The sequence below is a fragment of the Haliotis cracherodii genome, unplaced genomic scaffold (genome assembly GCF_022045235.1).
Source record: "Haliotis cracherodii isolate W230 unplaced genomic scaffold, xgHalCrac1.p SCAF_1, whole genome shotgun sequence".
Classification (NCBI taxonomy): Eukaryota; Metazoa; Mollusca; class Gastropoda; order Lepetellida; family Haliotidae; genus Haliotis; species Haliotis cracherodii.
In genome coordinates, this window is record NW_027266264.1 from 6,524,066 (window position 1) to 6,550,912 (window position 26,847).

Sequence of the window (26,847 nt, forward strand, 5' to 3'; positions counted from 1 at the left end):
GCAAATGTTCCCGTGTTCTTTTCAGGAGAACTATTGACTTGCCTTTCCATGTGTTTGTGACAGGTGCCACAGGTGGGACAGAATATTTTCACGTTTTCACAAACACCTGGTGTCTTCACTATTTGATAGTGATTCATAAATACATGCTTATAGAATGGACGGAATCATACAATGGACTCCAATTTTGGCTTGGAAAGGGTTTTGTCCCTTTAATTTACAATTGGGAACATTTGATAACAGCATTATCTCTTGTTAATCAGGAAATTTACTAACTAAAACAAAATCATTGTGAACAACACTACCTGGAACAACAGGGTATTACTGTATGTCTCAAAAAAATCCTCCACAAGGAATATCCTCCATACCTATAAAACACTACTTAAAGATCTGCATGAACGAGCGCTTGCGTGACTGTCAACACTTCTTAAGGTTAATGAATGTGGAGTTATGACATATGAGGCAGTTATCAAAAGTAAACACCTCTCTTGAAGCATGTTACCAATCTTATATTTGGGATATCTCTTTCTAAGTAAAGTACAGATTCTTGTACTTTTTGGGTTGAGTCCCATCCGGGATTCGAACCCAAACTGCCAGAGTGAGGCATCTAATCACCAGCACACAAACTCGGTGATATAACCCATTCAGCCACAGAGGCTTCCACAAAATGGAAGTTTGACAACTGGTAGTCTAGATCACATATACTTTGTGTACCGCTCTGACATGTAGAAATTGGCATGGCTCCAATGGCCGAAAACTATGAACACACAATGCCATTTAGAAAGTGGTCAAATGTAAAAAATGTTACATTTGGGATACCACTTTTTTAGTAAAGTACAGATTCTTGTACTTTTTGGGTTGAGTCCCATCCTCGATTCGAACCCAAACTGTCAGAATGAGGTACCTAATCGCCAGCACACAAAGTCAGTGATCTAACCCACACAGCCACCGAGGCTTCCACAAAATGAAAGTGCGACATAGTTCATGTACTTTGTGTACCCCTCTGACAAGTAGAAATTGGCACGGCTCCCATGGCCGAAAGCTGTGAACACACAATACCATTTACAAAGTGGCCAAAATCTTACCAAATCAAATTCATATCTTTTCATGGATTTTGAATAACAAGTGTATTACCTCAGTGAAGCCGAAGACACCATAAGCATCATCATTGGCCAGAATGGTGACCCGCGTCTGTGAAGGATCGACAGCAATGGCCGCTCTGCCCACTATGGTGATTTGCAGGATGCTAACTTCATCAGCCTCTGCCTCATCGTCATCTCTAACTGTGAAGGTCACAGCCACTGTGTCGGAACCAGTTGGCGTGAACCGTGCAACTTGAGTGTCTCCGATAAAATCATCGCTGAGATCACTTTCAATCTACACAAATGAGGAATTGTTAATACCTTGCAGAGATACATCACTTCTCATTCATAACTAAGTAATACATGCCTATCACATTCTCTATATTCATAAACATTTTTTTCAAAACGATTTTTTAAATAATATTCAAAAGTAAAAAGGTTCTTAAGTAAACTGAAATCATGTATATCCAACAACAGCTCCTCCAACTCAGAAACATTAAATCAAGAGTGAAGATTATGATACTTGTTTGTTCTATAACATCTGTTGTGTTTATAGTTGAAACCATCAAAAATAAATAATAAATAAATAACAGATTAAATGACAATTAATAGAAAACAACTTTCACAGACAGAGCTAATGTATTATTGCTGACACATCTTTGATTGAATGATAAATGCTATTCTGTGTCATTGAAAAGGACTTTATTATTTGTTTAACACCTTGCAAATGTGTCAAAATTCACGAAAAATTCAATCACACAATATTGAAACAACAAAATAAATGTGACCACATCCACTAACAATGAAGGTTAAGCCATTGAAGTTTGAAGATACACAGAGATGTACCAGGACAAATTGTAAGTTAGCAATAACCTACAAATGTACAATGTGCCATCACTTTCATTAATAAAATGAGCCGATAATGGCAAAAACTATCTCTAGCGAAGGAAAATGATGAAAAGGGTAAAATGGGAAGGAAAACTATGGCTAAAGAATTAGTCTGTAAAAAACAAACATGTATCAGAATCTTTATTTTTATGCACAGCTATATGATTTATGTTTAATAAATCTATATCGCCAGTGAGCGATGAGGACACAGTGACACAAGGTTCGGTGCATGAACAAAGTTGATCATGCGAGTGCAAATACACAAAGAGTGGATTACGTCATGTCACTCTGAATCAATGCCAGGTGTTGAATAGTTTCATACGGCTGGGATATGTCCTTTTCATAAAACATCTGATTCAAAAGGACTGAGGTTCTCTAACAGTGAAGATAAATTAAATTGAACATTTTTATTCATAAAACTTAGTATAACTTCCTGTTTGATGGATTTCTTGGTCAGTTAGTGAAGAAGCAGGAGGCAATATAACTGAACAAAGAAACTTGTCCATCCATCCATCCATCCATCCATCCAACCCTCTATCTATTTATCCATCCATCCATCCATCAAATCATCCATCCATCCATCTATCCATCCATAACAAGCAACGAATTTTGCCAAGAAGTTTTACTTCAACTTCAGGTATAGTAATGATCTGATAGCATTTAATAATGGTCAAAAAGCCCTTCCACTGATTTCCTGATTGAATTAGAAACAAAAGACACCAGTGAAACAGCCTCATCTGTTTCACATTTGGATCTTTGCTTAAAATTCAGCGTGACTAAAAACTATGTACGACAAGCAGGATGACCTCAACTTTCCAAAAGTCAATTTTCCCTTTATGTCGAGCAACATTCCAGCAGCTCCAGCCTTTGGTGTCTTATTTCACAACTTTTGAGTTTAACAATCAAGCATGTTCTTGAGATGAATAGTCACATGACTCTCGCCCAAAAGTTGTTTGATCAAGGTTGATCAGAGTCCTAGAAGAGCTTTCAAAAGATTGTATGGTAGATATGTGGGGGCATTTCCAAATTTGATGCATCAGTGATAAAAAAAATGTCAGATGCAATTCCTATTTTGACTTGTACAGTATGTTCCTATGACTTGCCTTTGAATGTGTTTGTGATGGGTGACACCCGGGGGTCAGGACATGTTCACCTTTTCACAAACACCTGGTGGTATCACTATTTGATAGAGTGTCTTCAGCATGCTTATGATATACAATGAACTCTGCTTTGAGCAGAGATTTCTTATAATTATTAAAATGGTTTCATTGCTTTTATTTGAGATTGAGATATTTGTTAATTGCCAGTACAGCATCACTGTAAAAATGTATGTTTCATTGGACATCTAAGCAAATACGGATCCTACAAGCACTGGAGTAAGACATACAGAAATCAGTAAATTATAACAATCGCAAACAATATTCACTGGTGTCAAATCCATTTCAGACTAAAATGTTACCGCTACAAGGTGCACACTACGTTAACAACTTGGGCAAGGCATGATACACAGCATAGCAACATACACACAGAACAACTGGCTGAAGTGAGAACCATAAGGCTCTGTAGCTCACCTGCTAACAATAGATATGGTTTTAGGATGTTCACAAAGCACACTATTCCATGTCATTATTATGACCATGATGTCGTAAGTGTATGTTAAAGTATGGGAGTTACGATTGTCTTTGCACTTTCATATATTTGAGAACATTAACTAATAAACATCTTAAAAATAAAAAATATATCTCTGCATTTATCGATTAAAGAGATATTAAAACAAAGCAAATTTGTGACATGAAGTGAATAACAATGTTTGAGATTTTTAAAGTTGTCAAAAACTCCACAACAGGATTTGTCAATTAATTATATAAATTAGTTAGAACTTTGTTTTGACTATAATGCTACTGATAGAGATTCTTGTTAACTTCCAGTACTGCATCACTGTCTGTAAGGGCGAATGTTTTATTGGACGTGTACGCAAATATGAAAGCCATGAACTGGAGAAAAACACCAAAATTCAATGTAATTATGATATTTGCACAGTTGTCAAATCCATTTAAAACTTTCAGTTGTTTTCATAAATGTAACTATTTACCCAGATGCTTCTGGGCAACATGCCAAAACATTTCTTCACATGGACCTTCAGTCTGTGAAATCTTACAAAGATGATCTAGTTTGTTTGCCATTCCAACCCACTAATCCATTGTAATCAGATCATCATGGCCTGAAAGACAGTGCCTTGTAATTCTGGGAAACAACTTATACCATGTTAATTAACAGACTTGAAGACTTTGACAAAAAACAACTTTTGACATCAGATAAAAATATTCACTGCTCACATCTTGTTTCTGATTCTGATGACAAATGCTGATACAGATAGATAAATGGCAAGTTACCATAATGTTTGTCTTTGACACTGGATTGGTTTCAACATTTCTGTCTAGATTTCATGAATTATGGATGGTTTGGGGCAAACAAATGGGTAAACGAACTATTAATAGGATAAAATAATCTTAAAGGGACTTTGGTGAGTAAACAAATATCAGATACAAACTTACTGGTTTCTTAATCTAAAATATGAAAGGTGAATATGAAAATTACTCAGAATTCTAAACTCATCAGTAAAAACATTTCACATATCATTATGTATTCAATGGTACTTGTTTTAAAACTGAGGTGACTCCAGGAACACATAAACCTTACTGGATGACAACTTCATTTTGCCAGACATATTTTATCATGTTTATTTATGTTTATTCAACTTCATTTTCCTCTCCTACTGTTTTTCACATGTCTATCAAAGATATAAATTATCTTTAATGAAATATACCCCATCTTAGAGGTTTTCCTGGTATAGTCCAGAACTTATTCAGTAACCACAGTGATGGCAGAATGTAACATATGAAACTGTTACGCTAAGTGTTTTCTTAAAATCTAACACTTCATACTTGTATAGTAGAATCTAAAGTCTAAAGTCATCTAAAGATGATGATTTCTAAGTTTTGTTTTCCTGAAACTAATGTCACTTATGAATGATATATAGTTACATACATGGAAGCTTGCTTAATAAAGTGGTTGTTTCAATGAGTAGTTCTTCAGTATTCTTCAGAATAATGTTTGCTTGCAATATAAAGTAATGAATATAAAACAAATAATTTGCTACATTGAAATAGAAATGAGAATAGATACACAGTGTTCAAAATTAAGAGGAAATGTTTTGTCCTTCAGGTTTGCTCCGATAGTATATAATATAGGGATCATCTGAACCATTAACTTTCAACAATAGCATACGACCAGAACCCTGGACTTGCATCCTTATTTTCAAACACTGGGTGTATTTATACATATTATTTGCAGAGCACCCTTCATACTGTTTCTTTTTATGCTTTGGGGTTTAAAAAACTTTATTTTTCATTATTATTTAGAATTGTACATTAAATGAAAAGCGGCGATTCAACCTTTACTTGTTCCTAGAAATGCATATTGCAATGCCACAGTTTCCCACCCTTCCTATGTACAAGAATAATACATTCAACTTTGTCTAAGACAGTCCATAACTCCAGTCGGTTTGCTGTTGTTTGTCATTATGGCATATAGTACAAAGCACATTAAAATACCAAACAAATGTGTCACATGAATTGAGTTAAAGTGTTTGAAAATTATTGCTGTTCAAAGGATCACAAGATTTTTCAATTAATATACATTAGTTGGTACTTTGTACAAAATGGCGGTCTTTCTGGAGTACCATTTGCAGACATTATCATTATCTGAAAATGATGCAGTAATCATTGATAAGGCAAAGAAACTTTGGCTATTTTTGTCGCTGTATTTTAACGATACAGTTAAGCTCAAGTTTGAAATATCATTACCTGCTAATATCAAACATTATTCTTCCATTACTGCTGTCCAGCAATTGAACATATCTATGAAATCATAAAGCAAGCATGAAAGTTTCAGATCCTGCATTATTTTCAAACATCCATGGTATGTTCATTCAACCAAAGGAGAATCTAATTAACATTGTCTTAGAAGCATCAAATGTATTATTGACGGTACACTTTTGTCATAAAAATGTGTTTGCTATTTACATGATAAAGGGATTGTGTTATATGGCTATTATCTTGATACTGTGACTTCTCTAATGTTGCATATGCTTTAACTGCGTCGTATATGTACACTTAAACTTCCTTGACATTTAAAGTTCTGGTCTTTAAAGGGAAATGTCAATCCTTGTCATTTCTGTCAGAATCAGACTAAATTTTAATTTTTTTTATTTCATTTTTCATCTTGAAATTGAATGTATGAAATATCAACATGCATGTATGGTATGATCTGCACTATATAAAATCAAATTGTCATCCATAAAGTCCCATGTCTTCCTCTACAAACAACTGGTTTCTAATATATCTCTTTGCAATGATCAACATGATAATTAAGGTATCATTATTTCAGGAACAAGCAATTTCATTATTCTTTTAACAAACACAATAGCAAATAGCTTAAGATATTTTTGTTAATATTCCATCATGAGCAAACTCTCTGTTAAGTCATTGTTCGAAATATTATTGATAATAGTGATGATGATGAAGATGATGATGATGATGATGATGTTAACATTATGATGATAATGAGATCAAAATGAAAGGATACTTACTGCAACAATAACAACCAACTCAGAAGTTATGGGTCCAGTTCTTTGCACCCGCAGGTCAAACTGATCACCCTCCTTCACAATGAGGTTTGTATCCAAGAACCGGACTGTTGCTTGCCCCGTCACCATGAACACAAACAGGGCCATGAATATGACCAGTTGACGAATGAAAGACATCATCCTGTAAAAAAGAACATCAACTTTCTTATAATGAAACATTGATGCGGCCAGTGCTTGAAAAAAACAAATGTAGACTTTCATGAAGTCACTTGACTCTTGGCAACTAGACTCTGCTTATGACACAAGCCCAGATAACTACCGGTAGATATTTCCATTGTCTCCTTCAGATTTCTTTCTCCAATCATAGTGCAAAGACAATCACAACTCCCATACTTTAACATGCACTTACGACAGTGCCGTAGTGCTATGATCGCTCTGTGGAATGGAACCTTTGTGATTAATTGGTAGTGATCATATCAACCAACATTGAACGTGTTAAAAACATGTTAATCATGCATGTCCAATTAACCACAGTAACTCCTGTTGCTTTTAGTACACTTCACGCCTGTGTATTTATGCAATCATATGACACAGCATTTGTAAGGAAAACATTACAATCACTCAGGCTGGATAAGTTGACACTTTCTGCTGAGTCACTTCACACATACCGTATTCGACGTAATAAACGCCCCGCTCTAATAAGCGCCCACGGCGATATTTGCTAATATATTGGCTAATGAACAATCCCAATTAGCACCCCTTTTGATTGATCAATGTACACAAGACCTATTTATTTGTGTATAATACGCACTCATGTGTAATATGCACCCTCAATTATGGGCAATTAAATTCTGGAAAAATATATCTGTCGTATATAAACATTTCAGGCTGTCAGCATAAACCACGAAATTTATCTTTCAACTCTGTTTTTTTCACCAAAATAATATTCTAATAACAGCCCCCTATTACTAATTTTGAGAGTGCCCTGGGCGCTTATTACGTCGAATAAGGTATAACACACAAGTTGACCATGACAAGGAGAATATTATGGACACAACTTCTTCATCATACTCGATGTTTCATGGCGACTTCTTGCTCCTTCTATGGGAGGCCATTCAGTAAAAAAAAACCATCAGTTGAAATTAAGTATGCATTATGCATTAATAGTCAAATGTTACAAATAAAGTATTAAATGTTACTAGTAAAGGTCAAAATACAAATCAAATAGATGCAGAGCTCCAGATAAGCTGCGTATCTGCATAAAATACGCATCAAAAATGCAGAAATACGCAGTAAAATATAATCCAAGCGTATCAAATACGCAACGAACATTACAGATTCGCTACAAAAATAAAACTTGTGCGTATTATCAAAATATTGTGAAGTAACCCTGCGTATTCGATTAGCAAATCAGCAACTTATTTTGAAATTATAAACGGACATTCCGTCAACCTTGCCAAACTCTTGTGGAAGTATCGGGGTATTTTTGAGTCCTATAAAGCTCTCGAACCCACACAACACCAGTATGCAGGACTAGATGAATAGTGTTTTTAAATATTTGACTTAAATACCCACATGTGTAAAAACTTGTGGGTAACAGAAATTTGAATACCCAGATAGAATTACTGATACCCAATGATTTTAAAATGCATGGGTAAAATACCCACAAAACCAAAAGCTTATCTGGAGCTCTGTAGATGCCATATATAAGAAAGAATAATGTACAATTCTACGAATACAAAAGGACGCCAAATGCGAAAGGACAAAGTTGCTCATCGTCAATATTTATCATAAACACAGCAGAAGAAGCCGACTGCCTCATTCATTCACCTGATGAAGGTGTATGCACATACTCCGAAACATTGTGTTTCTCATAATAAAGAAGTTGACATCCATAGATTCTATTCTTTATGTGTATTGGTATCACTTCTAAATGCCTCTCAAAGACTTTCAATTGGAATGTTGTCACAAATTGCAGCGCCATCTGAATGAATGGCCAAGAACACAGTAGGCACAACAATGTTGAATCAATATTAGAAAAATCTCACATTTCAACATGTTATTATCCTCAAATATTGAAAGGGCTTGAATGTTGAAACAATGTTGATACAATGTTTTTCAATTTAACAGTCTCAGATCAACCGAATTTCAACTCTGGAACAATATCATGTGCTTGCTTGGAAGTAGACCTGGGCCCCGTTCCACAAAGCGATATTAGCTTCCCAATGTCTATAACGACTCTCAATAGTTGACTATGCAATCATTTGTTCCCAATGAATTCTGAAACCGACAAACTATGTACATATGTTTATATATTTAGTGAGACAGTTTGATACTTACAGATGTATTGTTTTGTCACAAAACATTGTAGCTGGCAGTGTCTCACTAAACCACAATGTACCAGTGTTGGGATCAAACCCAGAAACCTAGCAAGACAAATACATAATTTACCCACATATTATACTGAATACAATCCAAACTGTAGCTAAATGCTGAATATAACCTAAAAAGTTAGCCAAATGTTGAATATAACCCAAACTGTAGCTAATGCTAAATATAACCCAAACTTTAGCTAAATATTGAATATAACCTAAACTGTAGCTAAATGCTGAATATAATCTAAAACTGTAGCTACATGGTGAATATAACCTAAAACTGTAGCTATATTGTTCAATGTAATCTAAAACTGTAGCTAAATGCTGACTATAACCCAAAACTGTAGCTAAATGATTTATATCACCAAAACTGTGGCTAAATGATTTATATCACCAAAACTGTGGCTGAATGATTCATATCACCAAAACTGTGGCTAAATGATTTATATCACCAAAACTGTAGCTAAATGATTTATATCAACAAAACTGTAACTAAATGCTGAATATAATCTAAAACTGTAGCTACATGGTGAATATAACCTAAAACTGTAGCTATATTGTTCAATGTAATCTAAAACTGTAGCTAAATGCTGACTATAACCCAAAACTGTGGCTAAATGATTTATATCACCAAAACTGTGGCTAAATGCTGATATAATCTAAAACTGTAGCTACATGGTGAATATAACCTAAAACTGTAGCTATATTGTTCAATGTAATCTAAAACTGTAGCTAAATGCTGACTATAACCCAAAACTGTGGCTAAATGATTTATATCACCAAAACTGTGGCTAAATGATTTATATCACCAAAACTGTGGCTGAATGATTCATATCACCAAAACTGTAGCTAAATGATTTATATCACCAAAACTGTGGCTAAATGATTTATATCACCAAAACTGTGGCTGAATGATTCATATCACCAAAACTGTAGCTAAATGATTTATATCACCAAAACTGTAGCTAAATGATTTATATCACCAAAACTGTAGCTAAATGATTTATATCACCAAAACTGTAGCTAAATGATTTATATCACCAAAACTGTAGCTAAATGTTGAATATAATCTAAAACTGTAGCTAAACGCTGAATATAACCTAAAAATGTAGCTAAACTATGAATATAACTCAAAACTGCATCGAAATGCAAATGGTAACCCAAAACTGTTGCTGAAAAGACAGTCATTCCATACAAGCCAAACTAGGGTGGAGTGAGTTATAAGGCATGCATTGTCATATTCAATATCTACGTGACAAGCTGAACAATAATGCACCTTGAAATATAATCAATTGAATAATTTACCAGATGGGACATATATATTGATTACCATTTGTATGGGAGAAATTACCATGTGCAGCCCTATTTAGGAGTCGGCCATCAGTAGATGCCCTGTCCCAGTCTAATTGAAAGGCACAAGGTGTTACTGTAAGATTAACAATTGATAATGAGTACCGCTATTATTCATCATTATTAGTGTTCCTTATGAATGTACATATTTTCCACCTGTATATTCATAGTGTGCCAATTGTCATGTCTAGGTTTTGTTTTAATCTAACTGTCCAAAAAAACATAGTAAGAAGATTTTTATCTATTATGCAAAAATGAGATGCATGCACATTATATTTAACTTTCTTTGAATTAGCTGTATCATTCCGGCTATGCCATCTAGCAGATCAAATTGTCCTAAAATAAAATTTATGTTGGTGTGAAATGAAAAATAATCAGCTCTTTGTTATATCTAAGTTCCACTATTAGCACCTCGGTCATCCAGAGTGTTATATTTCTATTCTACTAAATACCCTACACCCATTCACTGCTATAGCTTTGTTTTGAGCCTTGTCAGAGAGCACAATGTTAAAAATAGCCATCCAATCAAATTATTCTCATAAGCAAAAAAATTCTCGGCTAAGTTCGAACTTATATGAGCAATGGAGGTTGTGAAATCTTTTCTGAAATGAAGCTACATGTATGGTAGTTAATGGTCCAATTCATTCAAATAGAATGTGATATAACACACATGATAATCCAGGATGCAAAAACTAAAATAAAACACACAGTCCGAAAAAACGAATGAGTCCTTTATCAAGGAATCATTAAGTTGTTGGCCAAATTATGAAAACAAAAATCTTTTAGAATGTCTTATATCAGCAAAACAGTGGATGTACACTGTCTCAGGTAATGAGTGTAAACTATTTCTAAATGCTTGATCATAATATTCATTGATTAGAGACAAAGACACATTTAACGCTAGGACACAATCCCCTAAGATGCCTACCTAGATGCCATGTTGTGTTTGCTCTCAGCTCTTGTATCAGCTGCGGGAATCCATCTGGTCCTAAACTGTAGCTGGATGGATGACTCTTCAGGACTTCCTCACTGGAAAAAGTGATACCATTATTGAATATTGATTATTCATCATTCAAACTATTCAAGTCATGCATTGCTCATTTCAGTATTAAGCTTTATCACCCAGCCCTGCCAATATTCAAGGTACAGAAGCCTTAAATTAACATAAAGACGTCATCTATCTTTTATATGAACAAATAATCCCAAAGACAAGTTTCTCTGTTAGAACAGGAATGAAATCATCCTGGTGTTGTATGTTCCATTTAGATTTGGAACTGTCAGAATACATGTACTATATATTCTGTTTCTTAACAACCCACAATAGACTTAATATTTAGTGGCTGACCATTTGATATTTTGATAATTTGACCTCCAGATTTACCTCCCTAGTCTTCAAAAACATTGCAAAATTGTCTGGTAGGTAAAAAAAAATTGTGACATAGGTAAAAGTAAAATGTCTTATAGGTTCCCATAAAACTGTCCCCCCCCCCCCCCCCAACTTGTTTTTCTCCTCCTTGAAATGATCGGATTGAAGAAATGTTCCACCTCAAACAAAAATCCCAATCCTTAGTCTCTTTGGCTTCTGACTTTAACATTTCCACCTGTTTTACTACATACATAAGTACTAATCCAACATGGCACAAATGTGGACCAAACTGAACATTTAATTACCTATTTTCTTCTTGCCAAGTGAATGTAATAATACTCAAACTAAGTAAATGTGGAAAGGAATGCGACCGATTGATGTGTTGCCCCAAAAAACTTATATATATTTCATTGGCCAACAAGTCTCTTATGGGGTCAATATATAAACAACAATATTTTGCCCAATGGCCCTCAAGGTTTAAGAAAAACCCATGTCACTAAATTTAAGGTCCTTCTTATAAAGTATTCATCGGGTAAACATTGTTTTCATACTCTACATAGAATCTATACCTTATTTTACACAAAAAAGTAACATATGTAACTGCTGTGAAAAAGAAAATGTACACTCATGTTTGAAGGTGGCTAAAATTTAAATATACGGAATATATATCTATTTCATGAGGACTCAAATTATAAAAAAGATACTTGCAAATGCCATTTTTATAGCATTAGATGAGAGCGACAGGTGAACTTCTGTTATATAAAAGTATTCTTCTATCATATTTCAGAACATTACAGGGAGCACTGGTGACTAAGTTGTCTAAGGCGCCTCAGTTTGCTGTGCAGAGTTGTGTCCCTTGGGCATGCCAGAACCCTGTTATTGTGGGTTATGTTTCTATGTTTGTCAGCATCATACTCGTGCATTTAACAAACACATTAAACACAAATCACTCACTCACTCAGAACATCTCGATAATGTTGTTTAATAGATTCTTTATGGTTGTGAAATATTTCCTTTCTTCGAAGTTGTGAAATAGTTTCTTTAAGATGTTGTTTTTAGTTTAGAAAGATTACCAGAATAATGTTTGACTATGTTAATATCCTTCAACCATTTGTTAGACTGCTTTAGAATCTGGAGGGCACTAATGCAGGCATATGCAGTTTCATACCATGAAACATGACACTGTGTAAATCAACAGATGTGTTTAATGGTGTACATCATATATGACAGCTTTTCCAAATCACACAAAACATTGTATTGCACAGTCCGATAGGTCACAGCGAAAACATGCTGCTGTTTTGAAACTGATAATTGAAAACATTTGAGAAGAAAACCAAATTGTCAACAAGTGGAGTCCTGGGTATGAATATGTTGAATAGTCTTGGTTTGCTGGAACCATATATTGTTTGGTGTCACAAAAGTGACAAATATATTCAACACACCTCGAATTTCCTTCAATCTCACGCCCTGTGAGATGACTGAAATAGGATTCAAATGATGTCAAACTCAACTCACTCACTTGTGGGAATCACTGAATTAAAATGACAAAACCCTTTCCATATATCTCTACTGAATGCAGAATCCATTGTACGATGTTGATTATATCACAAGCAGGCGTTCATCCAGGACCTGCATCACCTCAGTCTTCCTACCATGGCTGGCATGCTGTGTGTCAGTGAAACACTGGAAAACTGTACTCACTTTCACGGGGGCACGGGTGGCCCAGTCGTCAATGGCGCCACGATTCGCTGTGCAGAATTGCGTCCCTTGGGCACGCCAGATACCTATGATTGTGGGTTCGAATCCCGGTTTGCCCCGATTATGTTTCTAGGTTTGTCAGCACCATACCCGTGCTCGTGGGTTTCACCGAAGTGGTAAACATCTTTGACCTGCATCACCTCGGTCTTTCCTCCCACATTAAGCTTGAATACTGTTAAAAGCGGCATTAAACCCAACTCACTCACTCACTCATTTTCACCTTAGTCTGTGTATACATTTTCAACATTTCACCATTTTCTACATGTTGATTCCCAAGGAAAACCTTGAGAATATAAACATAGGCATTAATTCAGGTTTGGGCAAGTATAGCCACGACACTAGCATCTGGGACTTCTTGTCTCCCAAATCTAGTTACTCTACATCAGTAAATACCCAGAAATGAGTTCTGGGCCCACTTGCACAAAGTAATCTTAGCGCTAAGATGATTGTAACACCCATACTTTAACATAGGCTTGCAATAGTCATAGCGCTAAGATGATAGTAACTCCCATACTTTAACATAGGCTTACAATAGTCATAGCGCTAAGATGATTGTAGCACCCATACTTTAACATAGGCTTACAACAGTCAAAGTGCTAAGATGATTGTAACACCCATACTTTAACATAGGCTTACAACAGTCAAAGTGCTAAGATGATTGTAACACCCATACTTTAACATAGGCTTACAACAGTCAAAGTGCTAAGATGATTGTAACACCCATACTTTAACATAGGCTTACAACAGTCATAGTGCTAAGATGATTGTAGCACCCATACTTTAACATAGGCTTACAATAGTCATAGCGCTAAGATGATTGTAGCACCCATACTTTAACATAGGCTTACAACAGTCATAGTGCTAAGATGATTGTAACACCCATACTTTAACATAGGCTTACAACAGTCATAGCGCTAAGATGATTGTAGCACCCATACTTTAACATAGGCTTACAATAGTCATAGCGCTAAGATGATTGTAGCAACCATACTTTAACATAGGCTTGCAATAGTCATAGTGCTAAGATGATTGTAACACCCATACTTTAACATAGGCTTACAATAGTCATAGTGCTAAGATGATTGTAGCACCCATACTTTAACATAGGCTTGCAATAGTCATAGTGCTAAGATGATTGTAACACCCATACTTTAACATAGGCTTGCAATAGTCATAGTGCTAAGATGATTGTAACACCCATACTTTAACATAGGCTTACAATAGTCATAGCGCTAAGATGATTGTAACACCCATACTTGAACATAGGCTTGCAATAGTCATAGCGCTAAGATGATTGTAACACCCATACTTTAACATAGGCTTACAATAGTCATAGCGCTAAGATGATTGTAACACCCATACTTTAACATAGGCTTGCAATAGTCATAGTGCTAAGATGATTGTAACACCCATACTTTAACATAGGCTTGCAATAGTCATAGTGCTAAGATGATTGTAACACCCATACTTTCACATAGGCTTACAATAGTCATAGTGCTAAGATGATTGTAGCACCCATACTTTAACATAGGCTTGCAATAGTCATAGTGCTAAGATGATTGTAGCACCCATACTTTAACATAGGCTTGCAATAGTCATAGTGCTAAGATGATTGTAACACCCATACTTTAACATAGGCTTGCAATAGTCATAGTGCTAAGATGATTGTAACACCCATACTTTAACATAGGCTTACAATAGTCATAGCGCTAAGATGATTGTAACACCCATACTTGAACATAGGCTTACAATAGTCATAGCGCTAAGATGATTGTAACACCCATACTTTAACATAGGCTTACAATAGTCATAGCGCTAAGATGATTGTAACACCCATACTTTAACATAGGCTTACAATAGTCATAGAGCTGAGCTAAGATGATTGTAGCTCCCATACTTTAACATAGGCTTACAATAGTCATAGCGCTAAGATGATTGTAACACCCATACTTTAACATAGGCTTACAATAGTCATAGCGCTAAGATGATTGTAATACCCTTACTTTAACATAGATTGCTTTGTGCAAGTGGGCCCTGGATTAGTATCTAACTCAAGGCATCTTCCCCTGCAATTCAGATTCAATGATGAGCTGCCATCGTGTGGCGGGAATACATTGCAGGGTTCAGCATTAGACAACAAACAAACAGTTACTTTTTTATGATACAACTTGTGAGAGTGGCAGGTACAACTGGTAGAGCAGGACTTGCTTATTCTCTTCACGATCACCTGGTGTCATCACCGATTCACCTACTTTTGATTACTATTACCCGACCCTACCCGGGTACCCCTTGTAGATATTTAGAGATAGGTACAAACTGTCCGATTAGGAAAAGTTTGACCGTGGCCCTGACAAAATGTATTTAGATACATGTGTAAAACGATCTGGTCATGCATACACTGAAGTTTACTGCATGGAGTTTTATCTTTATTCAAACATATAAAAGTCAGAAGGAAAGGGTGCACTGTCAGAAAGAAATGGGAACATTAGTGACTTGTATTGTAACCATAGAGTTTTAGATAATTTTTGTCATTAAACAATATATCACGTGACTAATCACGGGTACGCGTAGTCCTGTGGGTACCCGAGTCCTACTCAGGACCCACCCGACCCGAGTACCCGAGTTACCCGTACCAACCCTTATGAACACGGCATAATGTCCCTTGACCAAGGCAAGTCTGTACCATGTGAATCTAGCACTTGTTCAGGTATTCTAACTGCTGCTGACAGATACTCTTACTTCTTGGCCTGCATGTCACATGACTTCAGATACTTGTTTCTGCCCATTCTGTTTGACTGGTCAAAACTATAATCTTGTATCATTGTATACTTGGCTACAAATGGAGATCAATAACAAGCAATCTCTATATCACAGTATTATTTCAGTGACTTACAATTTGTAAGTTACTGGTATAAGATAATCTTACAGTAAATAGTTCATTAAAAAAAGGATAAAATCAGAACCTTTCTACCATGTCTACACATCTTTAACACACATTCTGAGAATAAGAATAAGTTTACTTAAAATGGCCCCAAAACTATTGACATGATGTTTTAAAGTTTGTCAACTGTAATCTAAGAAATGGTATTCATGTCAATAATAAATGAAAACCACAGACAATAACAGAGCAACTAAACCTCAAAGTCAACATCCATATTAGGCCATTCAACAATGACAAAGCACTTTTTCATACTTACATTTATCATGATTCTTATTAGCTATTTTGAAAAAATTCACTAAAATGAGTAAGCATTGCTCAAGTCCTACAAATAAAAACAGAGATAGGAGTATTTCTTAAAAATTGCACAGTAACGGATGCAGGAAATTAATCACAACCATTTCCTTCAAGACACTGCACCACTTAGACATAGAATAAATGAATATTGGACAGCCAAATACAAGATTTACAAACATGAAACACCTTAGCAAACCTAAGATTTCTAAATGATGATAAATATTACGACACAGATGCAGGTTTTATACAGATGAAAACTAAATATCACTATACCTGATGCAGCTTCCCCAGCAGAGGTACTATAGCAACAACACAAGGGCAGGGCTGCATCCACTGCCCTGATCTACCTGTGTTAATTAAAAGTTGGTGCAATACATTATTTAGACAGGTGAGTTGCATTGCACACCAGCCAGCAGAAGGCAAGCAATTAGATTCCCTGCTTGTTTCATTATAGATGAGAAAGAAGACATCCCTTGATTAATGTCTGCAGCAGGGAGATCTTGTCAGCATACATTGTTGATTCCTGACTTACTTTGCAGGAGAAAACAAAGCAAGGTGCACAGTGTTGACATAGAGTAGTTCATAGATGAGTCTCTATTGGAAACAAGTCATTAGCAATTGACATGATGCAGACTTTTGAAGGTTGATCAGGAAATAAACTGCCTGGCAAAAGAGTATACACACATGTTTGATGGTGACTAAAAATTAAACAAACAAGAAATGGTCATTTGATGGTAATGTGTTTGATACAGGTATCATAGATGTACTTCGTACCTTCAGTTTGCGATGTTTTGAGGTCTGTTTTCAGCCTAGTAACGTTCTCAAAATGCTTGTAATATGTTGTGTATGCTTTTTTTTGCGTGGCAGTCTAGATCACAGATGAGTCTTGCCATTTGAAACAGACATCACCAATAGACATGATCTGGTCATACATAGCCTGCACTAAAATTTAGCAAATATATGCAAAAATGACAGAATTCAAATTCATACTATTTTGATATTGGCTAATCTTCTGATTTTTCTACTACTTACATATCATACCTTAGATGTCTATAATGTATCTGGTTATCACCAGACATGATTAATCTATTTTTTTGCATATTCTAAATTGCATCTGTCCTGTTCATCTCATCCATCCATATTAAGACACTGTTTTTCTTGGAAATGTCCATGTATTCAGTATCACCTGCATACAACCATGATAGTGATTGGACTTCAGCATCAATCATTAGGGTTTAAATAATTTTAACTGAATAAAGGCCTAAAGTACGGACTGTTACAAACATGACTGGCTTCAGTCTTCTAGTTGGTCTAGACACTGATTGAAGGCCTAAAGTACAGACTGTTACAAACATGACTGGCTTCAGTCTTCTAGTTGGTCTACATGGTCTAGGCACTGACTAAAGGCCTAAAGTACAGACTGTTACAAACATGACTGGCTTCAGTCTTTTAGTTGGTCTAGACACTGATTGAAGGCCTAAAGTACAGACTGTTACAAACATGACTGGCTTCAGTCTTTTAGTTGGTCTAGACACTGATTAAAATCTAAGTCAGATGGACAAAGGAATAAAACTCCAGGGCACATTTAATAGAGTAATGTTGGAGCTTCAAGTGTCTCCTCCTCCATTACATTATAATGACAGAGCACAACTCTAATTGCGGCTTCAATGTGCAGCGGTTTATCTAGGCCTGCCCAGGGACTTGTACTTCGATGAAACAGTTTAAATATACACTGGCCCGGAAGCCTGGGGCTGCTTCATTTTCTATCGGGTTAGTGAAAATAGTATCAAGGAACCTTGACAGGCTACTGGTAACTGAACTTTCTATCTAGTATGCTACAAAATAGTTATTCAGTTGTCAAATATGATTGTCCAAAACAGGAATTTTCAGTAAAAACGGTCAGTAGCTAGATGTTAAACGGCTGATTTCTGTGTATGTTAATGTTTGTCATGCTCATTATGAGCCCTTGTCACTTTGCCAACTTGCGAGGTATTCACTATAGACGCTGTAACCTCAGTGAAGATGGAACTACATTTTATTCCTCTGCTGACACATTTTTCCTTTTGTCTGTTAGTGTAAAGTAAATCTGGCTACTCAGATCTAAAATTAGCTTCTGAAATTATCTACATAGCTTGGCTGGCCAGTACTGTTGTATAATTATTTCACCTCTCGATTTTGAATAGTTGAATGATAAACTTTAAAAATAAACATTTATTAGTTTTCTCCACGGTCCATTCTGGACACGTTATAGAGGATCAATCACTGCCGGTTAACCAGTCCCTTCATCTCAAGGATGCAGCCTGACCTGGTACAGCAGGTCTTCAGCAACCCATGCTTCCCGTGAAAGGCGACTATGCTTGTTGTAAGAGGTGACTAAGGGGATCGGGTGGTCAGGCTCGCTGACTTGGTTGATGCATGTCATCGATCCAAATTGCATGGATCGATGCTCATTATGTCACTCACTGGATAGTCTGGTCCCGACTTTTATTTGCAGACCGCCATCCTAAAACTGGACTTAGGCAGAGTGAAACAACAAACAAATAAACAAACAAACATTATATATATATGGACAATGTTGTGCCAAACTGAAAGGCACCTGAAAAAAGGTTTGACTTAATATCTAAGCTAAGCATCATTCACAACACCCAATTCCAAGACAATGACATCAAATGTGAACTAGAGAACAGGTCATAATAATCGAGCACTGACATATTTAGTTCAGATGTTTGATCAGAAGCTCAGCACTTCACAATAATGGTAATGGGGTGATGGCTGAGAGTGAATGTAATTAGCGAGCATGCAGCAGCTGCATCATTAATGTATAAAGCAGTGTAACACCCTCTAATAGGACCCAAGCTGATTACTGTGGTAGAGAGCATCTCGGTATATCTTCCGCAGAATTACCTTCAATATTCAATATTGTTTGAACAATCTCGGTGATTTCGTCTAATTTCAGTTAGTGTCATGGGTCTCAGACAGTTTCATTTTATGTATGTAGTACACAGGTATTTGTAACTGTGTCTAATTACAGGTAATTGTTACACTGGGTGTGTCCAGTATACAGGTAATTGTTACACTGTGTCCAGTATACAGGTAACTGTGACACAGGGTTTGTCTAATTACAGGTAATTGTTACACTGTGTCTAGTATACAGGTAATTGTGACACAGGGTTTGTCTAATTACAGGTTATTGTAACTCTGTGTCCAGTACACATATAATTGTTACACTGTGTCCAGTATACAGGTAATTGTAACTCTGTGTCCAGTACACAGGTAATTGTTACACTGTGTCCAGTATACATATAATTGTTACACTGTGGCCAGCACACAAGTAATTGTTACATTGTGTCCAGTATACAGGTAGGTGTTACACTGAGTCCAGTATACAGGTAATTGTTACTCTGTGTCCAGTATACAGGTAGGTGTTACACTGTGTCCAGTATACATATAATTGTTACACTGTGGCCAGCACACAAGTAATTGTTACATTGTGTCCAGTATACAGGTAGGTGTTACACTGAGTCCAGTATACAGGTAATTGTTACTCTGTGTCCAGTATACAGGTAGGTGTTACACTGTGTCCAGTATACAGGTAATTGTTACTCTGTGTCCAGTATACAGGTAATTGTTACACTATGTCCAGTATACAGGTAAGTGTTACACTATGTCCAGTATACAGGTAAGTGTTACACTATGTCCAGTATACAGGTAGGTGTTACTCTGTGTCCAGTATACAGGTAGGTGTTACACTGTGTCCAGTATACAGGTAAGTGTTACACTATGTCCAGTATACAGGTAAGTGTTACACTATGTCCAGTATACAGGTAAGTGTTACACTATGTCCAGTATACAGGTAAGTGTTACACTATGTCCAGTATACAGGTAGGTGTTACACTATGTCCAGTATACAGGTAGGTGTTACACTATGTCCAGTATACAGGTAAGTGTTACACTATGTCCAGTATACAGGTAGGTGTTACACTATGTCCAGTATACAGGTAGGTGTTACACTATGTCCAGTATACAGGTAAGTGTTACACTATGTCCAGTATACAGGTAAGTGTTACACTATGTCCAGTATACAGGTAAGTGTTACACTATGTCCAGTATACAGGTAGGTGTTACACTATGTCCAGTATACAGGTAGGTGTTACACTATGTCCAGTATACAGGTAGGTGTTACACTATGTACAGTATACAGGTAAGTGTTACACTATGTCCAGTATACAGGTAAGTGTTACACTATGTCCAGTATACAGGTAAGTGTTACACTATGTCCAGTATACAGGTAAGTGTTAAACTATGTCCAGTATACAGGTAAGTGTTACACTATGTCCAGTATACAGGTAAGTGTTACACTATGTCCAGTATACAGGTAGGTGTTACACTATGTCCAGTATACAGGTAAGTGTTACACTATGTCCAGTATACAGGTAGGTGTTACACTGTGTCCAGTATACAGGTAAGTGTTACACTATGTCCAGTATACAGGTAAGTGTTACACTGTGTCCAGTATACAGGTAAGTGTTACACTATGTCAAGTATACAGGTGATTGTTACACTATGTCCAGTACACAGGTAATTGTTACACTATGTCCAGTATACAGGTGATTGTTACACTATGTCCAGTACACAGGTGATTGTTACACTATGTCCAGTATACAGGTAAGTGTTACACTATGTCCAGTATACAGGTAAGTGTTACACTATGTCCAGTATACAGGTAATTGTTACACTGGGTGTGCCTCATTACAGGTAAGTGTTACACTATGTCCAGTATACAGGTAAGTGTTACACTATGTACAGTATACAGGTAAGTGTTACACTATGTCCAGTATACAGGTAATTGTGATACTCGGTGTGTCCAGTATACAGGTAGGTGTTACACTATGTCCAGTATACAGGTAAGTGTTACACTGTGTCCAGTATACAGGTAGGTGTTACACTATGTCCAGTATACAGGTAAGTGTTACACTGTGTCCAGTATACAGGTAAGTGTTACACTGTGTCCAGTATACAGGTAAGTGTTACACTATGTACAGTATACAGGTAGGTGTTACACTATGTCCAGTATACAGGTAAGTGTTACACTATGTCCAGTATACAGGTAATTGTGATACTCGGTGTGTCCAGTATACAGGTAGGTGTTACACTATGTACAGTATACAGGTAAGTGTTACACTATGTCCAGTATACAGGTAATTGTGATACTCGGTGTGTCCAGTATACAGGTAGGTGTTACACTATGTCCAGTATACAGGTAAGTGTTACACTATGTCCAGTATACAGGTAGGTGTTACACTGTGTCCAGTATACAGGTAAGTGTTACACTATGTCCAGTATACAGGTAAGTGTTACACTGTGTCCAGTATACAGGTAAGTGTTACACTATGTCCAGTATACAGGTGATTGTTACACTATGTCCAGTACACAGGTAATTGTTACACTATGTCCAGTATACAGGTGATTGTTACACTATGTCCAGTACACAGGTGATTGTTACACTATGTCCAGTATACAGGTAATTGTTACACTATGTCCAGTATACAGGTAAGTGTTACACTATGTCCAGTACACAGGTGATTGTTACACTATGTCCAGTATACAGGTAAGTGTTACACTATGTCCAGTATACAGGTAGGTGTTACACTGTGTCCAGTATACAGGTAAGTGTTACACTGTGTCCAGTATACAGGTAATTGTTAGACTGGGTGTATCTGGTATATATGTAATTGTGATACTGGGTGTGTCGAGTACGTAGTATTTAGCTATAGTTATTCACTGTGACTCAAAGGTTGTAGGGACAACAGTGGTTACTGGGCAGTGATAAAGGGAATAGCTTCACCGGTTGTGACAACTGAACAGACAATATCTTCATCCATTAAGCCGTATGTCAAGCATACACTCCACAAAGTAAAACCATAGACTGTAGCTCACCTGCCTAAAGCACACTGACTGAGTTAGTGATTATGGTTTTATGTCGCTTTTAGCAATATTCCAGCAATATCACGGTTGGGGGACAACAGAAATGGGCTTCACACATTATACCAATGTGGGAAATTGAACCTGGCCTTGACGAATGAACGCTTTAACCACTAGGCTACCCCACCACCCTTAAAGCACAAAGTATGTTGTCATTAAACACATTCCTAAGTTTTTCGTTAATGGTGTCAAAAGCCACAATCCACAAAATGAGAAAAATGTAGTTGTTTGATGGAAAGTTCTACTTTTTGTTATTCTAGAAAAATGTAATTACAGTGTTTTAATAACCTTTCAGCATTTGCATTATATGTATAGTCTCTGTCCATTGCAAACAAATGACAAAGAATCCAACGTTGCCTCGCACAGAAGTAAATACATGAATTTATAAACAGTACTGTGAAATCCTTCACTTTACACAGATATAACATATTTTTTCCCACAAAACCAACCAAATCAAATAACATTTTGAAAATTAAAAGATTACAATTTTAACTGCACTAGTTCATGCTTAATCTCATTTCAAAATATTCAAGCTAAAATGTTTAGGAAAATATTTGTAAACCATATAAATTAAAAACAGTTTATAACCAGTCACAATTTATCAACTTGGAGTTAACATGGTAAATCCAAATGACATTTTGCCATTATGACTAAGAAAGTCAGACATATGCACATTATGGCACTTGTAACATGCCCTATTATTTGGCATATGTATGTGTGCACCCTTCGAAATTCACACTAGTCTGCTAGCCTGAGACAACTAAATTGTGATGAAGACAAGTGAAATTAAATGATGGCAGTGTTCGAAATAATTTTAAAACCCAACAAGACAATCAGGCAAGTGATCAATAAGATTTGTTTCCCCATCTTTAAAGTTACCTGCCTGCTTTTGGGCATTATGAATATTGAAAAATCGCACAAACTAGGAGACAAATCATGTCTTGATTCAGCTGATATAATGCAAGCATTTACTGGAGAATCTTCAAGGAGTCATAATAAAACTGATTACGTAAGTAGTAAATTATCTGCCAGACAGTTGGGCAGTAGGAGGAAAATTTCATGCAGCCCATCAGAAAAGTTACCATCATGCAGATGGGCAGGCAATTATTTCGGATATTGAATAATGGTAGTCTTCATTGACTAGTTAGTAGTAACTTTTGAGGGCTATAACTCTGAACCAGTTCTCAATGCTTCTATTTAGCCAAAAATTGTAAATGACTAAAACTGACAGAAAATATAAACATAGTAAACATTTTTGTCTTGTTCACTCAGGACTAGTAAGAAACTCTTGGGACCAGTGGAACAAGGTTTACAGTAGTCCCCTGTACTAGTCTTACAAAAGACATTTCCTACGTCTGGTGTGGTGGATGAACTATGTATACATAGCTGAGGAAGGTGCTGGCCGACATGAACACAACAGACTTGACAGAGGATGGAATTTGGGAGTGTCTACCATGAGGCAACTGCAAGGCAAGCACACAATGGAAGGTTGGGTTGTACCACCCACTTGTCAAGAAGAAATACACAAACCTATCACTTCAAAAGATGTGATAAAGATATTTACTATTTCTCCACACCAACCAATATCTCTAAACTCTGACCAGGCTGAACATTGAGACAGCTGCTTTGCATAAACAAATTGATTATAGTGACCCCTGTCCCACACTACCGTACTAGATCTGACACCATTGTGTCCAGTGACACATTACTGCTTCACTGAGAGACTAGAACCCCAATGATACAATAACTCCACCTCACACTCAGTGGAGCTGCAACAGTTGGCCCTGTTTCACAATGGTAACCATATTGGCTCCTGAGTGGGTCATTGTCTACTGTGTGAGGTTGATGTATTCTATTGATCAAAGACACAGACATATTTTCTGGCCATATTTCTGTGTAGGCAAATAACTTCATGTTAAAATCATGTAAATTCAGATTTCATGCAATAATGCTTCGATACCCATCATGTAAATACCATAAATAATGAATTACAAATACTGCATCAATGTATAATTTATTTTACACATATGAAAACATAAGACCTGTTATATCAATGAAATACAAACAATGTGTTTATATATACCCAATATATTAATCCTGACTCTGCAAATAATACCTCCACCAGTCATATTCTATCATTATATGTGAGGATAAGATTAACATATTTATGATGTCAATGTTATAGGATGTTTACTATTTATACAGCATTGAGTACATGTATTTACTTGTCAGAGAAGCTCTGTTTTCTTTGTGTGTTTGCAGAGGTCAGATTTCTTTGTAAATATTATTTACACTTTCCTCTTTGCTAGATCCTTGTATTTGTTTAAATTATGTTCTTTTTTCTAATTCATAAAAAATAGATCTGTGTATAAAACAACATTTAAACCAATTTTATTTTAATATCCAGATTGTAGATTTCAGGCATCACTCCATGAATTATAATATCTTGCTTGAATTCATGAATAAATAAACTGAATGTGTGTAACTTACTCTCAAAGGCGCGCGCGCACACACACACACACACACACACAACACACACACACACACACACTGCTTTACTCTCTTTTTTCTATCATATAAAAGGAAATATAATATATAGAGAGATAGTATTATTTATTAGTACAATATTATTTATTTATACAATTCGCCATCCTCAATATATTTTTATAGTGTATTTAATACTGAGCTAAGAAACAGGTATTTTGGAAACCAACACACTAATAAGTGTGTTATCATTCGCGTCAACAATTGGTTATATATATATATCACCATCTGATTAAACCTCTTTCAATTTCTGGAGAAGCCCATGCAAGATAAAACTTCTATTGAACTGAGCCACATGACTAGCACGCCGCCCCTCCCTTATCGTGCAAAGAAGCGCAACAGATGTGAGGTTAAACCGCCAGTTGGTGGAGATCGATTACTGAATGACAATACTAATCAATATACTGTAGCACGTACAGTATATACCTGGGCGTTACCTGTTGACTCAGGTGGCACCCTATCGCTTACCGAAGCGGGATGACCTGCTGATTATGACTGGACGATGGGTTGGTCTCGTTGGCTGACGTAATGTGTGTATATCCGCACTGTCGATAATGGATCCTGATATTTCGAATTCCTTCAAACAAATGTACACAAATGAAATTTATCCTCCTTTCTACTGAATTCAAACTGCACACGAAGTCACATCCGAAAGATACATCGGAATTACACGTATAAAAAGGTCTTAATCCTGTTACGCAACGTCACAATGGCGCAATGAATATCCGGTCAACTCTAGTTAGTCACTTCTCTGAGTATATTTCTTCTAAAGTGGAAGACACAATCCTACGAACTCATGTCATGACACTATCCAAATGGGAATTGGAATATATCCGCGTAACACGAAAATATGCGACAATCAAACTATTCCATGTGCGTCCACCATTGCTGCCAGGTCAACATTTGGTCAGTTTCTCTCACGGCGCTTTTCTGTTGGTAACAGTAACTTGTATGTCCTGAAAACCAAATGAACTAACTTGCTTTCAACCTTATCCCGGCCGCTATGCATAAATAAGTGTTCGATTTTAATGTAGTTTGTCGCCTTTCCCGACGAACATCTGTGCACAGCTGCGGACAACGGTTTTAACAGTTCGATTGTTATTTACGATATTTTGATTGTAAGGTAAATCGACCCTGCTTATGACTCAATGACAAACTGGTTTTGATATTGCGCCTTTTATTGGTGAAATGTATCACATCTTCGTGACGTATATGGACGTGACAATAATATGCGTCATTTGAATATTTCTGTAAAGTGACATGAAATATAACTATACATAGTCATCAGGGAAGCAGTTTTTCCAGTTTATGTTTAGGATCGTCATGATATGTCATTATGCAGTGTGGAATTGAAATGTAACATGATTTAATCACGTAGTAGACTGCATCTTCATCATACATTCGTGGATCTGGTGTAATATGGTTGCTATACTGTCTTCATACAATTCGGGCAAAAGTTTACCACGGATATTATCTTATGGTTAGCAAATTTCTAATATTTTAATCAAATGTGAAAACAGTAACGATCCTTCTCGGTACACGATGAAAATGCGATGTTTATGAAATCAAAATTTTAGACATTTTAAGAAAATATTATTTATTGTCTTGATGCGATCGTTTTT

At 36.2% G+C, this 26,847-nt stretch overlaps 1 protein-coding gene across 1 annotated transcript in view; it reads right to left on the reverse strand.

The window, feature by feature from the left end:
- LOC139471850 (adhesion G-protein coupled receptor V1-like) overlaps positions 1-26,275 on the reverse strand; it is a 159,288-nt gene extending 133,013 nt beyond the window's left edge. The window contains exons 1-4 of the mRNA XM_071254352.1: positions 25,694-26,275; positions 11,269-11,369; positions 6,619-6,796; positions 1,132-1,374 (exon numbers count right to left, since the gene is read on the reverse strand). Coding sequence (XP_071110453.1) covers positions 1,132-1,374; positions 6,619-6,796; positions 11,269-11,279 — 432 coding nt within the window. The 5' untranslated portion in view covers positions 11,280-11,369; positions 25,694-26,275. The remainder of the gene's footprint in view (positions 1-1,131; positions 1,375-6,618; positions 6,797-11,268; positions 11,370-25,693) is intronic.
- Positions 26,276-26,847: the final 572 nt, after the last annotated feature.